This window comes from Peromyscus leucopus, chromosome 13 (assembly GCF_004664715.2).
Source record: "Peromyscus leucopus breed LL Stock chromosome 13, UCI_PerLeu_2.1, whole genome shotgun sequence".
NCBI lineage: Eukaryota > Metazoa > Chordata > Mammalia > Rodentia > Cricetidae > Peromyscus > Peromyscus leucopus.
Window position 1 is genome coordinate 41,220,194 of NC_051074.1, and position 15,746 is coordinate 41,235,939.

General features: G+C 41.1%; 1 protein-coding gene across 1 annotated transcript in view; it reads left to right on the forward strand.

Annotated features, from left to right (window-relative positions):
* Positions 1 to 2,877: 2,877 nt before the first annotated feature.
* Abca12 (ATP binding cassette subfamily A member 12) overlaps positions 2,878 to 15,746 on the forward strand; it is a 165,477-nt gene continuing 152,608 nt past the window's right edge. Inside the window, exon 1 of the mRNA XM_028870100.2 lies at positions 2,878 to 3,342. Within this exon, the coding sequence (XP_028725933.1) occupies positions 3,274 to 3,342 (69 nt within the window). The 5' untranslated portion in view covers positions 2,878 to 3,273. The remainder of the gene's footprint in view (positions 3,343 to 15,746) is intronic.

Below are 15,746 nucleotides of genomic sequence, written 5' to 3' on the forward strand. Positions count from 1 at the left end.
TGTTTGCTTGCTTGCTTGAGACAGGTTCTCACTCTGTAGTCCTAACTATCCTGGCACCTCATTTGGAGCCCCGGGTGGCCTTAAACTCACAGTGAATGCTGGAATTACAGACGCATGTACAAATGTCTGTCTAAACAAGGTTGTTTTTCATTTTTTTTTATGTCGTGTTATCCTAACTTTTCCTCTGTTTATTTGCTCTTCAGTTTACCTTTTTTTTTTTTTTTTTTTTTTTTTTTGCTTAAAAACAATTTTAGCAGCTGTGTGTATTTGGTACAGATTATCTTTGATTAACTATCACCTTCTCTTCCCCCCAGGAAAAATCTTAAGCTGTCAGCAGCACCTCAACCTGTAATCAAGACTGGGGTACAATGCTGAATTCTCCCCGGCAAGATAACCATCTCTAATCTCCAGAACATTCTTCCTCTTGTGCCCTTTTGTTTGTTCTCGTAACCACTTTGAATTTTTATCTGTGTAAAGTTCATGATCTTTAATTTATGGGAGCTATACCTTCCAAGATTAATGTTAGGCTTAAAAGAAATGTTAGCATGGGAGGCCTTCCCCTTTCTGAATGGAGATGGAGGAGGAGTGGATGGGGAGGGGAGTAGATAGGAGTATGGGGTGGGTGGGTAAAGGGATGGGAAGAGAGGTGGGAGGGGGAACTGTGGTCTATATATACAATAAATGAAAAAAAGTTAATTAAATAAAAAAGAAATGTCACATTACAGCAACATAACTTTACATCTTTAAGTATCAGTTAAAAATAAAAATAAAGAACAATTATTCATATTTTTAAAAAATTAGAGTTCAAAAATTCATTCTTGAAATCTCCTCTTAAAAGAAATTTACAAGCCGGGCAGTGGTGGCGCACGCCTTTAATCCCAGCACTTGGGAGGCAGAGGCAGGCGGATCTCTGTGAGTTCGAGGCCAGCCTGGGCTACAGAGTGAGTTCCAAGAAAGGTCCAAAGCTACGCAGAGAAACCCTGTCTTGAAAAATCAAAAAAAAAAAAAAAATTACAAACTTAAGGAAAAGTAGCAGAAGTGATGTGATCTACATGGATGCTGGAGTCAAGACATTCAGTTTCACAAGTTTGAAAGCCTTATTGTCAATGTACTCCAACTTAATTAAACTACTGCAAGTTACATTTTACAAAAGATCGCCCATCCTCCAAGGAAATATTTGTGACATTTGGACCAATTACAATGTTCCTTCCCATGCATGGGACTACCTTATACACACAGAACATCTATGTATAGCTGGAAATTACTCTGAAGAAACAGAGCTTCCAGGAAGTCATGGGTTGTAAGAAAATGCATTATATTCATTGGACAGTTAGAGACCGTAGATGAAGATTTCCAATCAGAAGCACAGAGGCCACCAAATAGCACAATTCTGGGGTGACACTATAGAATGGACAAACAGCTTCTTGGAAGCCACGGGGTGCATTTTCAGAGCTCACCTCTCACATGCCTGCATCAGTCACATGGTGAATCAGGTTCTTTGACCTGAGGTTACCTGACTTAGTAAAGTCACTGTGCCTGCAATGTCCCTCAGTGCTTAGAATCACATCCCCAATCCCATTCTGTCTTCCCAAATAAGCGCGGTTGGTTCGTGAGCCTCTACAGACTCGTGCGTTGTGACAGCATTTAAAGGTGGTAGAGAAACAGACATTCTCAGAAACTGTGATAGCTATACAAATCTCAGTCTGCACCCAAGAGTGAAAGAGGCAAGCTATTTCAGAGGGTTTCCCTCATTCAAAGAATACTTGGTAATCTTACCTAGGAAAAAAAACCCGGAAGGGCCGCCTTCTAGATATCCAAGACTGCTTGCCTGGTGGATTGGGTTTGGAGAGACTTCACAGTAAGGTGAGCCAGTGCTTAGGTAATGGGTGTGCTCTCTCATGCCTCCGGTGTGCCCCAGGCTGGCTGCCATCAAGCTCCCGTAGTCGGCGTGGGGACCAGGCAGGTGAACTGGCGTTTACTTCTGGTGTGAAGGAAGGAACTCAGACAATGCTTTAGCGGATTTCGAAAGCTGAGTCTCAACCCGTCAGGTCAAGGAGTTAGAATCAAATATGAATCTGATTGGCTTAAATGGTCTGCTTTATCCCATAGTGATTATTAATCACCAATCCTATGTAAAGCACTGAGATGTACAATCATTCACGACTTCATAGAATTTTTAAATCTAAATGAGACATTCAAAATAACAATATGGCCAAGATCTAAATTATTGGAGGGAGGGAGTGGTAAAGAACTGTGATGAACTATAAAGAGGGATAGATATATTTGATGAGATCATTGAAAAGGCTTTTGTGGAAGATATCACCGTAGAGACAATTCTGAGAGGTAGAGACTTGGGGCCGGGGGAAGGGGAAGGGAGAGCATCCCCGACAGAGGGAATAGCAGAAATATTCTGGGTCACTTTGTGTCCCCTTTAACTGTGCCAAATGAGGGAACCTGTAGCATGTCATTTTTACCTTTAGCTGACCACTAATTTATTTTTTTTTTTGGGGGGGGCATTATTCTTAACCTCACAAACTGCAGCAGGAGTTCAACCCAAGTCAAAACATTACATTTTAGGCTAAAGTTTGGAACTTTCATAGTGTATCATCTGATCATGGGCCGGGGTCACAGCTTTGCCTCTGAGCTCTGGTTTTATTGGCTTAAAAGATCTCAGCAACACTTAAAATACTCCAGGAGTCACTCACTGGCTTCTGGAAGCTGTAAAATCCCCAGTGCCCTGTCTCTGCCACGATGTATAAAGAAGCAGCATCTGGAGGCAGGACGAGTCCTACTGGCCCGTCCAGGGTCCCCGCCTAATGCCTATGACGCGCTGGTGCAGGTGACATGTTCTCTAAGGTGTGGATAGGCAGTTAATTTCTGGAGAGTAGGAGGTGTGGGTTCGCCTTTTGTTTGTTTTACAGCGGGGCATTATCTGAATGATACTCATTCTCTTCTGCAGTGTGGACTTCGCGCAACAGGCGGCAACTGGCCATCATTTTATAATAAGCACGAGCCACTGAAAGGCACCCCGAACTCGTGCCTCGTTTCTGAAGACGTTTTGGTTGAGAAAAGCTTCTCGGTTAAGGATTTACTGACAGGAAAAAAACAAACCCACTGGGAAGAGAAGGGCTGTGGGTCTCTTGCCCCAGGCCCTAGGAAGCTATGCCGTGAAAAGGCTCCCGACCCATTGGCACACAGCAAGTTGGACGGGACACCACGTCTTCTCCCGAGGCCTGAAGAGACAGGAATTTTCTTGTTCAGGGTGTCTGAAGGATGGCTTCCCAGTTTCATCAGCTTCGGATCCTGGTGTGGAAGAATTGGCTAGGTGTCAAAAGGCAGCCGGTGAGGATTTTTTGTTGTTGTTGTTGTCGTCGTTTTTGTTTAAAGTGGGAGTGCGGGGGACACGGAGCAATACTCCAGGCAACCCTAAAATGTGATGCTAACGAGAGGTAGATCGAGAAGAGCTTTAAGGCATTTTTTCAACGCAGGAATAAGATACTTAGAACGCTTGCCTCCATCCATCTTTCGGCTAATGGGGCGAGTCTTAACATGCCCCCAAAGCAGCCTTTTGATTTGAGTAAATTAAAGGAGTAAATCAGGACAATCCGAGGGCAAAGCAAAGGCTGTACCTTGTTACTGGATGGACTGGAACTGGCGTGGAGGCGCTTTCAGAATTTTTCTCAATGGCATTAGAAACGGGGTGGGAATTTCTAAGGGGATGAATGAAAGTACCATTTGAACGCAGTTGAGACGGGAGGAAATGCTGCAGAAAGCTAAAAGTGGTAAGAACTTGGTTGAAAAGTGAAATAGTAGGTTGAAGGCTGCTAGTATGGAAAAGCTTCCAGAGGAATTCAAGTTTCTAAAAATCATTTACTGGAAGTGAGATTATGTAGGCTGGCCTGTTTGTGTGTGTGTGTGTGTGTGTGTGTGTGTATGTATGTATGTATGTATGTATGTGTCATATGTACATGCATATATATACACATATGTATATATTCTTTTAAGAATATCACTGAGTCACTTTCCTATTCTTTTCACATCTTTTTTTGTGCTCTTACATTAATATTTGCTTTTTAAATTTCAAAGCCAGCTCTTCAGAACGTCATCAGCTAGGGTCTGGAAGGTGGAGGGAGGAACAAGTTTCTGTGAATTATTTATTCAAAAGGATGCATGAGAACTAGGGGAATCCCTTCACTTTGGAGCGGTCACTCCAGCCTCAGTTGAGTAATGCAGATATGCAAATAAAATGCATCATAAAACCCAAGGTTTTATCCAGGAGCCTTATCTCATTCTGTACTGGCTTGCTGAGCCCCAAATCCCGGCATCCTAATGTATGTATCAAAAGAAAGACTTAGTTAGATGCTTACATACCTTAGTGGACTTGATAAGGCAGGGCTGTAAATCATAAAGTGTCATATGACTGCGTGGGTGTGATAGACATAGAAGGATAAAGTCATTAACTTTACAGTTTGTTAACTGTAAAAACAGCGCAGAAAAAAAAAATGTCTCCATACTTCCCACGTGGGCAATTTTGGGTGTCATTCAGCAGGGTAACTCAGTCCTGGGCATGGGGGTGTCCCAAGCATGAGTTGGGACACTCCTTCCATAATGACACAGCATCTAACACCTGAACACTGTTTTTTTGTTTTTTTTTTCATTTATAAAATGGGCACAAGGGCTGCCAGATATATCCCATAGTGTGGAAAGATATAAATGTGGACATAGATACCCAACTGCTTTCTAATGAGTATAAGTTACTGAGGGTTGTTGAGTAATATGGATGTCTTGTTTTACTCGAATTAACGATGAAAGGAAATCCATGGGAACAGAGTATGGAAGAGGAGACATTTACGTAAAGTGTGGAGATGATGAAAATTCAATAGTTAGAAGCAAAAGCCAAAAAGGAAGTAAAAGCTGGTATTTTGTTGATAAAATCAATGCTAAGGTGGCATGTTTCCTTACAGCTTCTAAAAACTTAATCATTAATGCCCAGCTCCCCAAAACACACACCAAGATTTCTAGTGAATATTCTTTTCCTTAATCAAACCTTTAAAATGTAAGTATCTTTATGATAATCCTGAAAATGGTATTCCAAAACTGGACTTTTATACTCAAGAACATTCAAATGAAGGTGTGTGACACTGGAAATGAATTGTCCTTACTGGATGTCAAAGGAAATGCCAGACTTGCCGCCATGTCAGCCTTCCCTAATTTTTAAAAGAGGCTTCACCACAAAGCAAGATGGCAGGAAGGAAAGCTATCAAAGGGACGTAATGGAGTGCATGGATGTAGGAGCATCGGTACATGAAGGGGAAGGAAAGACATACAAACTAGTAAGGTGGACTGAGCACTAGTGAGGATACAAATGCATGTATCACAGTGGGTGGTGGCGCACGCCTTTGATCCCAGCACTCACTTGGGAGGCAGAGCCAGGTGGATCTCTGTGAGTTCGAGTCCAGCCTGGTCTACAGAGAGAGATTCAGAACAGGCACCAAAACTACACAGAGAAACCCTGTCTCAAAAAACAAACAAAAACAAAAACAAAACAAAACAAAACAAAAAAACAAAAAAAAATCCCCAACCCCCCCAAAACCAAAAACCAAACCAAACCAAAACAATAAAAACAAATGCATATATGAGGGTAGAAAATGGGACAAGAATTACAGACAACTATATGGTTTGAGAACAGGATATAATCTAAATATTCAGTGGAGTTATAGTTTTGTGGGTCAACCTCTCTTAAAACTGCACTTGAAATAAATTTTCCTCTTACTTAGAAAGCCAAAGATGAGAGTTTAAAAATATTTGGGGTTATGTAACTGACAATTTTCCAGAGTTTCATAGAGTTCAAGGGACTAATCCAAGGCCATAGCATGAATTCAAGGATCAAAATCAGATTTCCCCCGTGAGGAATCTGCTGTGTAACTATTTCTTTGTTTCTTCTTCGTTTACTTATCCCATTTTCTCTGATCTTTGCTTGGAGTTCAGTCCACCAAAGAGGAGGTCGTATCTACCATGTAGGCCATAGCTGTTGCTATTTATGTAAAAGAATTTTGGTAATATAATTCTCGGTTATGTGGGGAAAATGTATTGTACAAGAAGAGAAAAATATATTAAGTGCCACCAGAAATGGTAGGGAATAGAAAAACATCAATTTAGATGCAGTTGCTACCCTGCAGAGCTTGCAATTAAAAAATAACAAGGAAATGAAGATAGGTTCCAGGAGAGATGCACAGTAGCAGGAAGGCTCACCCAGTGAGACACTACTTAATGACAGGAAACAGGTACAGGACAGTGGAGGGCTGTGGGCTGACAGATGGTTAGACAGGCTAGAGGTTTATCTTTTGTGAAGATCGGTCCTAAACAGGGCCTTCAAGTCTTGTCAGAGTGGATTCTATTTCAAACTTCTGACCTGAAAATTAATGCCAGTTGATTAGTTTCTGTTCAAAGTACTTCTCTAGGGAATCATACCTAAGCTCAGTTGATGACAGAAGTAGCTTCTATGGACACCCCCACATTTGCCTCGATGACATTTTGAATCAAGGTTGACACTTCCTCCCGGAATCTCTGCCCTTTATGTTCATTTTCCCTTCAGGGTCACTAGAGGAGGAAAAGGGAAACCTTAACACAGGTTGGTCTGTGAATTAAAATAACTTTTAGATTAGAACCCATTGGCATTAAGCTGTCTCTCAGAATCCATTCTACATCAGTTTAATATAAAGTAGGTCCTGTATGGTTCACTCTCCTAGGCGAGCGAATGTTCTGGTCCTTTCACTGCATGAAGATGGGGACCACTGACTCCCTTCATTCCTTTTTATTGCTCAAAAAATTTCTTCTCATTTGTTAATTATGGAACCTAATACACAGCAGATATGCATGTTTAAATTCTGTCAATAAATGTAAAGCAAATGAGATCAAGTTGCTTTAGATATTGGAGCAGTTAGAGATAAGTTTGCTTAATGTCCAATAATAATGTGTTGTTTTACACTATGACATACTTGTAAGAAAACACCATCACTATATCCATAACTTTGAACACTAGCTTTAAACATTAAGTAACTTTCATTACCAACTCGACAAAGTATGTTGTTTCTACCTACATCACAGGACATTCACCAATCTCTGAAATGTATTGTGCTCAGTAAGGATAGAGTCCAGAAATATGACTTACCACTAGTTTTTATCTGAGTTATTTATATGGATAGCAGCATTGACTATTAGAAAGCCCAGCTCAATAAGGTGTCCATGGCATCTTTAATGCCTTATTTTGGAGGTAGAACTAAGGTTTATTCCAGATTTAAGACACGGAGCTCTTATGTTGAATGGAAATCTCAGGATCCTCTCTTGTTTCCAGTAACAGTCATTCTTGTCTTCCAGGGAAATGCAAAATTAAGGGGCTAGAGGAAGGAAGAGGCAATGTATTTTATGTTATGGAAGGTTGGACAACTTTTATTTTCAAGTTTGTAATAAAAAGTTATGATTCTAGATTACAGGAAGACCTTTAAATGACTTTCAATGCACCCTAGCTTTGAAATAATAAAAACTCTTTTATTAGTCTCAAGGATGAACTAATAAAAGTATAATATTCAGATCAAAGTGAGCCAGAGTTCTGTTCTGTGGTGTTTAATCTATATAGCTTAGTGGCTAATTGCACCTGTGCTGAAGCCAGGTCCTAGATGTTCAAACATCAGCTCTACGGCTTTCTGGCTTACGGAAAGGCTTAGTTAGTCTTCTTAGGTTTTCCCATCTGCATGAGGAAATGAACTTGTTATGCTAAGTGAGATACACAAGTTAAGTGTATAATAGCATGTGCATGTTCTAGGCAGTCAATCCATATTAGTTGTATTATCCTTCAGAATCCTATAAGAAATTCTGACACTAATTAGAAAAAGACATCCTGACTACAATATTTCATTCTGGGATATATATATATATATATATATATATTGATGTGGTGTGTATGCACAAAAATACATGTGTGATGGTCAGAGGACAACTTGCAAGGGTCAGTTCTTTCTTCCCATCATGTAGGTTTCGGGGACCAGACTCAGGTTGCCAAGCATGGTGGCAAGGCCTCTATCCTCTGAGCTACCTTGAAAGTTCAGGGCAGGATGTGTTGAAACAAGGCTCAGCAGAGAATTGTGGAAGATGCCCCGAGAGGGAAGAGGTCTCTTCTCTCTTCAGATACTCGCACAATTCTCAAGTGCAGACAGGCCAAACCACAGTAAGTGAATGGCGAGCAAAGGAAGGAAGGACGGATTTAACATTAACATAAGCAAAAATGAAGGACGAAGTGTGTTGTCCGATAATGTAGTCTCACAGGGCAGTGAACTTGCTGTCGCTAGAAGTGTTCAGATTGAGGCTCAACAGCCACAAGGCAGAGATGTTCTCTCTAACCTTTTTAAAAAATTATTTATTTAGTTTTACATCCCAGTCACAGTTTCCCCTCCCTTCTCTCCTCCCAGATCCTCCCCCGACTCCCTCTCTGTTCACCCCACACCCACCTCAATCCACTCCTCCTCCATTTCTGTTTAGGAAAGGGCAGGTCTCCCTTGAGTATCAACAAAACATGGCATATCAAGTTGCAGTAAGACTAAGCACCTCCCCATGTGTTAAGACTGGGCAAGGCAACCCAGTATGAGGAGTAGGGTCCCCAAAGCCAGTAAAAGAGTCGGAGACAGCCTCTGTTCCCACTGTTAGGAGTCCCACAAGAGGACCAAGCTACACAACTGTAACAGATATGCAGAGTGCCTAGGTCAGTCCCATGTAGGCTCCCTGGTTGTCGGTTCAGTCTCTGTGAGCCCCTGTGAGCCCAGGTTAGTTGATTCTGTGAGTTTTCTGGTGGTGACCTTGACCCCTCTGGGTCCTACAATCCTTTCTCCCCTCTTCTGCAGGGTTCCCTGAACTCCACCTAATGTTTGGCTGTGGACCTCTGCATCTATTTCCATCAGTTGCTGGATGGTGTCTCTCTGATGACAATTGGGCTAGGCACCAATCCCAGCACATCCCATAGGCAGGACTGTAGGTCGAAGGTTCTGTGGCTGGGCTGGTTTCTCACTCCCTCCACTTGAAGTCTTGCCTGGTCACAGGAGATGGCCCGTTCGGGCTACGAGTCATTTTGTGTGTTCCTGGGATAGTCTTTCCTCTTTCCCATCTGTGAACATTACCCAAATGTCTCCTCTGCTTGAAAGAGTTCTACTTCTTTCTCCCACTCTGTCTAATGCCCATGTCTTTTCTTCTGCCCAGCCCCTTTTCTTCTTTGAGTTCTTTCAGTTATCTTTCCTTGAATTATCTTCCATTCACACACTGTCCTTCCTTATGTACACCATAGCGTTGTCCATGGCATTCACTTGGTATTTGTTTTTTAAGTTTCCTCTCCTGAAAAGACTGAAAATTTAATTATTTATCCTTGTGACATGGCCTGTAGTAGGTGCTCAACAAATTTTGTTATACAAAGCTTCTGTAAATGATAATTATTTTGTACGTTCTATTCCAAGAGTCATTAAGAGTCTTCAAGACTATGGTGAAGTGGAATAGACTGCCATGCTAGTCATTCTGGTTTTACTTAGGCAAAATATAGCTAACTAAACTTAGTCCTGGTACACAGTACTATCCATTTATAACTTAAACAACTTCAAATCACTGTAGTACAAGAGGCACCAGTATCTGGAAGGAAATAGTGTGACTATGTGAAAGACAGGAAGAATAAAATAGGAGGGATGGCACAGTTATAATGAAAGAGAGACCACATGCTCTACTTTAAGGCATCGAATCCCATTACCAACAATCTACGTGCAATGAATATAACCACTCTGTGAGTCTAATTTAGCCCACCTACCCCCAATCAGTCTCTGCTCTAGGGAAAATACATCTAGGTGATATTTTAAAGTCATTTTCTCAAGTTTTGAAGTAGGTATTAAAATTTAAGAATTTTTTTTTAAAAACTTACCCATGAGTAAAATAATTAGAAGATAGTAACAATGTTAAGCACAAATAGAACCAGACGGACTAGCAGGAACTCGAATGAACAATTCCATGCAGGCTCCCCAGCTGTCAGTCCAGAGCCCGTGAGCTCCCACTAGGCCTTCTGGATGTGAGTGACACTGTGTGGCTTGATCTGTTTGTGAGGCCCCTGGCAATGGGACCAGGACTTATCCCAGGTACATGAACTTTTTAGAGCTCATTCTCTATGGTGGGATGCCTTGCTCAGTCTTGATATAGTGGGAAGGGGCTTGGTCCTGTCTCAACTTGGTATGGCAGCCTGTGTGGACTATCCAAAAGAGGCCTTACCCCCTGTGGGGAGTCGATGGGGGTGGGGGTGGGAGAAGGGGAGAGAGTGGGAACTCTGGTCGGTATCTAAAATTAAAAAAAAAACTTTAAATAAAAAAGGTAAAAGAATACTATATTAAAAAAAAATGAACAATTCTGACGAGGTGGTGGAGTCAAGAATGTTGAGATAATAAGTTTCTTCTTCCCTCTGCTCCCCCCACAAAACCAGTTTTGTGAGGTTTCTCAAAGATTTGAAACAATAGTTCTTACACATGTACATGTGACTGGGTAATTGATTCTAGTTGCTAGGTGCTACAAATCAACTCTCAGTGGAAATTTTGGGGTGGGTTTACATTGGATTGATGTCATTTTGTGTGCGGTGACTTTGCTGAGTGTAGTCAATGGGAATGACGTCTAGCATAGCCATTAGCTCCCCCAACTGGAAGGTGAATGTGATCGAATTACATCACGAGACACATGTGAAAATGTCATCATGAAATCCGTTGTTTTGTTCACCAACTAAAAGCTAATTAAAAGCAAAGCACACAAAACCAAACATCATGGTGCTAGATGTAGTGCAGTGGTAGAATACTGGTTTAGCATGTGTTGATCAGTGAGAAATGGAGCAGATGCACCTTGCTCTCACATTCACAGCTTTATGTAAATGACACTCAACACCCCCACTTCACACCCCCACCTCCCTTCCACTCTCCCCATCCCCCAAGTCACTTTCTCCCCACTTCATCTGAATGGTCTAACGACTGATCATTGCTCCATGGAGGGAAGCCCAGGTTCCCATGGCAGTTCATTAAGAGAGCTTGCAGCTGTGCGCACACATCGGAAGAGGCTGCCCAAATGGGCTCTGCTGATGAACCTGCTCTTCAAACACCATCCTCACAAGCTGCTGTTCCTGGGCCATGCAGGTCCCTCATGCAAGTTTGTTGTGCAAAGCAAGCATACATTTGCCTAGTCCATGAACGGACTTTCCATGATGTAGTCAAGTTTATCTCAAAGTCAGAAAGTATCCTCCAAGTTCAACAACTTTGTGCCTGGGTAGATAGAATTTCTGCCTTCGAAGCTTCTTTTTTTTCGTTATCTCTTTTCCTATCACTTCATCTTTATGCTTGCATTTTCAGCTTGGATCTGGACTTTTTTGAGAAGAGATAAAGAGATCTTTAAAATAATTTCTAGACTGTTAATTTTGAAATCATTTCAAATTAAAAGAAAAGTCATCGGGACCCACAACTGTTTGAGGCTAGTTCCTATACATACATGTAAAACATCATCAGATTCTTAGGTACTTTGTTTTTATTTCCGTATATTCTTAGATTCTTTTTTCTCTGCATAAATGTAAAATGCCATCAGATTCTTAGACTCAAGCATTGCTGGTTGTTGGAACTCTGTCTTTTAGGGCTCAGGGTCCTGTTCAGCTGCATGCAGTTTTCACATCTCTCATCTCCTTCATTCTGAACCTGTTTCTCAGTCTACCTTTGCCCTCCATAACCCTGGTCCTTCTGAACCCTCAGGATGAGCTGGGTTGTTGTTGTTGTTGTTTTTTTTTTTTTGCATTGGTCATTTCCTCCTTTTACAGCAGTTCATTGGGCAAGAAACTCAAGTATGCTGCTCTCTCTTCTGCCACTGCATTGTATTGGTAGTGCACGATGCCAGCTTCCCCCTTGTGGGAAAATGTGCATGTGCATTCCATTTCTTACCAAGCATTCTATTTATTTGTCTGCTCACTTGTGTGTTTATTTGTATCTGTAGACTTGGTGACCTCTAGATATTTTGTTATCACACCGAATTTTACTGTTCAAGTTTGGCCATAGGATTAAATTTGAAGTTTGAACTTGCATGGGCTGGTACTTGTGTCCTTGGTATGCTCATTATTTGACAGTCTCTAAACACCATAACTATTACATTTCTTCTATCTACCTATATCTATTTAATGACTGTTGATTGATGAATAGATCTGTCTTTATCTTTATTTTCTAACTATATCCAGGCTTGGAAATAGTGATAGTCTGCTAGCGATGTTCACGGATAGCTCTAAATGTCAACTGGAAGAAGCTAAGATATCTTGGAAAAATTCATGCTTTCAGGGCTGAGACAATGATATAAGAATGAGGCAGGAAGAGCTTTGGAATCATAAAGTAGAAAAGCAGGAGATAAGCTATACATATTTATACCTATCATTTTGTGCTTTTTTTTTCTTTTTTCTTTTTTTTTTTTTTTTGACAATGTCTCATTATGTAGCCTGAAATGTGCTATGTAGACCAGACTGGCTTTGAACTCACAGAGATCTACCTGCCTCTGTCTCTCTAGTGCTGGCATTAATGGATATGCCATCATGACTTTTTAAAAATATATTTTGGAAGTGAGGAGTGTCTTAGCTTGATTCTCTGCTGCTGTAATAAACCACTGAGATCAAAATCAACCTTGGGGAGGAAAAGGTTTATTTCAGCTTACGGGGCTACAGTTCACAGTTAAGTGAAGCCCAGGCAAGAACTCAAGGCAGGAGGCTGAAGCAGAAACCATGGAGGAATGCTCCTTACTGGCTTGTTCTCAGGCCCACCTGCCTAGGAAGGGTGCCGCCCATGGGGGGATGGGTCCTCCTATGTCAGTTTGTGACCAAGGAAATGTCCCCCCAGACATGCCCACAGGCCTGTCTGATGGAAGCAGTTTTTCAATTGTGGTTCCCTCTTCTCAGGTGTGCCAAGTTGACCACCAGGATTAGCCATCCTAAGTTTATACTCATGTTGATAATTCTGACCTATGGTGGCTACTGAATTCATTCTGGCCTTTTTCTTTTCCATGCCTGCAAGAGCATTTGGAGTGCGCCTAGTGGGGAAAATTTGATAAATTTCACCAGAGGAAACCAGTCACTTGTTGCTGCCTCCCTCTTCTTTCCCTGCGCTGTGTTCTTCAGCTCACTGGAGCTCTGTCGTCCCACACTGGCCCATCTTAACACTGGGGTCCTCACCAACCATTTCTCTCACTTGGCCACTGGGACCTCTTCAGTCCTAGTGCAGATGGGCTTTTTAAAGAGGAATGAATTGTTCAGGAATGAATGGAGAGAGGTCACAGGACAGGGCATTTCAGATAGAAAACAAACCCTGAATGATTTGGAGGACACAAATATCATTTCCCGCCAAGGAATTGGTACCCTAGTGTACATACGCCTTTAAGGGTCGAGAGCACAGGGTGACGAGGTACTAATGAGTTACAGAGATAGACTGAGACAATTAAAATATCAACGGAATACACAACCTTTAGGAATGGCTTTCCTCGGGCTGCTAAGGAGCACCTGTGTCTATTAAGTGTAAAATCAATACATTAGCCTTTTGCCAAACAAACAGAAGCCACGGCTCATTGGTTCAGCATTTGCATCCTTGACACTGTTTTTGCTTCCCGGTTGCTTACGATAATATTTAGCATGGAATGAAAGCAACTCCTCTGTTATGGAAATTTAAACTTTATTTTCTGCTTTTGTGATTAATTTATCGACTTTAACATCCCCAAGACCACAGTACAGAGGACTTTGTATTTATCATCCCTCTGTGATGCAGCATGCAGTGATGTCCTCAAACATTCTGTGAACCCAAAATCCCAGGAAAAGCTTGTGATAATAGATTTGTTTATAGGCTTTGTGATAGGTTTTTTTTCCTTTTATAATGTAACAGAGCCTAAATTGCCTTACATTTCTCTGACTTAGACTGTATTTTTATCTGGACTTAAAATAGCTCTGAAATTAATTTCAAAATATGCTAAAACACCCTCATGAAAAAAAATCATCGAATTAGATCAATCAAAAAGACAACTTTAAGAAATGCCAGAGTGTGTCCCTCATTTGAAGGTGGATGTCTGGAATAGTTTATCTCAGTTGCTGATTCTCATGAGGCTAGTGGAGAAACAAATAGATGTTTCTAAAAGCAACTAATGGATTCCACACCTCATATTCTAAAAGAACATTCTCTTTAAAGAGTAACTACAGACTCATACCAAATGGTTAAATCCACAATCATTCATTTTTTTTAAACTCAATTCCCTGTAGTCCACATTTCAAATGAGTCACATAAAGTATAATAGGTATTTTGTATCCAGAATGTTTGAAAAACAGACTCTAATTTGTCAACTATTCAAGGACTAGGCAAGAATAACAACGCAGTTTATAATTCTGTGACACTAATATCTTTTTCCGATCGACTTTCTTCAATGATTTCTTCTTTAATCCTCAAAACAGTGCTATAATTACATTAAAATTTTCTGTCCTGTATGTTTTGAGATTCACACCCATGCTCATAACCTGTTTACCCACTGAGTGTGACTTGAACAAGTTCTGCTAGCATTTGGTAAGCAGAAGACATAAACTGTATCAGATTAGGAGTCCTTAGCATCTCTGATGTCTTGATTATGTTTGGCAGTCTGGGCTAGTCCCTGGCTCCTCTAATAGTGATGTTTTAAAATTCAAAGAAAATGAATAAATAGGATTGTAAACAAAGCCAACTATGTCAAAATTGTTACTAAAGCATCAAATGAGGATTTGTTAGATGATAAAATGTCTTCTTTTAAAATAGTATTAAATAAAAGGTCTACTGGCAACCCCATAGCACCATCATTTTAACATGCCAATACGTAGAAATAGCATTTGGGGTGCCTGCAACAATCCTAATGTGATTTTTAAATATTCATGAGTTCTGATGCTGATAAAGTCACAAGCTTAATGGCATCAGTGTTCCTTGACTACATTGTAATTATTGGAAAATTTGATTACAAGTGACAGAAAAGAAAAATGTAATGTTTTCTCATATTTAAGCTTTAAAATGCCCCTGGGATTCTATCCATCAGATGATCCCAAGGAGACTTTTCCAGAAAAACATTGTAAGACCCGATCAACAGTTCTTCACATCTGACGCCTGTCTGTGCAAAGTGTAGTCTGCGGACCATCAATACCACCTACCTGCTGGGAGCCTTAGACATGCAGACCCCCAGGACTCCCTTCAAATCTACCAAGTCCACAGCTGAATGTTTTTGAGATCCCCAGGCAACTCAGTGTACACATCACTGTCTGAGAAGGGTCCCTTTACATTAAGCAGTTCCACCTGTCTGCATGCATCTGGGCTCCGATCAAACCAAACGTCAGATGTCTCAGAGCTAAAGAACATCTTCAATCTTAAAAAAAAACCTCACCCTTAGACCCCAAGTCTACCTACCAGTGAGGAGAATCACACTCTTAGCTGCTCAGCAGAGGTTTTAGTGAAGCTTCTGTTTGGGAGTTGTTGAGGGATCAATAACTGGGGATCAATAAGCAATTGGCTTTGCGTTGTTTGGTAACACCATAGAGCCACAGGGAGAAAATTGGAGACTTGCTCTGAAAAGTGGGGGAGGAATGATAGAAGGGTCTATGTTGAACTGGATCGAATACAAGCAGAGTTCGTGCTCTGTGCTTTGCTTTGAGCACCAAACCCTTGGAACAGCAC